This window comes from Pyrgilauda ruficollis, unplaced genomic scaffold (assembly GCF_017590135.1).
Source record: "Pyrgilauda ruficollis isolate IOZ18807 unplaced genomic scaffold, ASM1759013v1 scaffold10029, whole genome shotgun sequence".
Classification (NCBI taxonomy): domain Eukaryota; kingdom Metazoa; phylum Chordata; class Aves; order Passeriformes; family Passeridae; genus Pyrgilauda; species Pyrgilauda ruficollis.
This window is the reverse complement of record NW_024508135.1, coordinates 1-616: the sequence shown is the minus strand read 5'-3', so window position 1 is coordinate 616 and position 616 is coordinate 1. Positions and strand designations below refer to the sequence as shown.

At 56.3% G+C, this 616-nt stretch overlaps 1 protein-coding gene across 1 annotated transcript; it reads left to right on the top strand.

Annotated features, from left to right (window-relative positions):
* Positions 1-66: 66 nt before the first annotated feature.
* LOC121354021 (protocadherin gamma-B5-like) lies at positions 67-596 on the top strand (the record flags this gene model as incomplete). Its single annotated transcript, XM_041468326.1, has 1 exon — positions 67-596. A coding segment is annotated over one exon (530 nt), but the record flags the coding sequence as incomplete, so codon positions are not given.
* Between the last annotated feature and the right edge of the window lie 20 nt (positions 597-616).

The following is a 616-nucleotide window of genomic DNA, read 5'->3' as shown; positions in this document are numbered from 1 at the left end:
GTACGTGAATGAGAGGCTGGACCGGGATGAGATTTGCGGGGCATCGTCGTCGACCTGCTCCGTCAGCTTCGAGGTGCTCTTGCACAACCCGCTGAATATTTTCCACGTCGAGGTGGCCATCGAGGACGTGAATGACAATTCCCCGGTTTTTAGCAAACCTGCTCTGGACCTCGAGATTGGTGAATGGACTCTTCCCGGTGCTCGTTTTCCTTTGGAAATGGCCCGGGATGCGGATGTGGGTAGGAACTGTTTGGTGACTTACCAGCTCGCCAGCAACCCGTCCTTCTCGCTGACATTGAAAGAAAAGCCAGGTGGAAAAAAGCAGCCGGAATTAGTACTGGAGAGACCGCTGGATCGGGAGAAGCAGAGCTCCGTTGAGTTGGTGCTGACAGCAGTGGACAGCGGAGAACCTGCGCGGTCTGGGACTGTTCTGGTTCTCGTCAATGTGACGGACTTAAATGACAACCCACCCATGTTCAGCAAAAGCGTCTACGAGGCGAGAGTGGCAGAGAATCTGCCGGCGGGGTCGCTGGCTCTGAGGGTGGTGGCCACGGATGCGGACTTGGGCTCAAATGGGCGAGTGTCCTACTCCTTTGGCAACGTCCCAGACGACGTG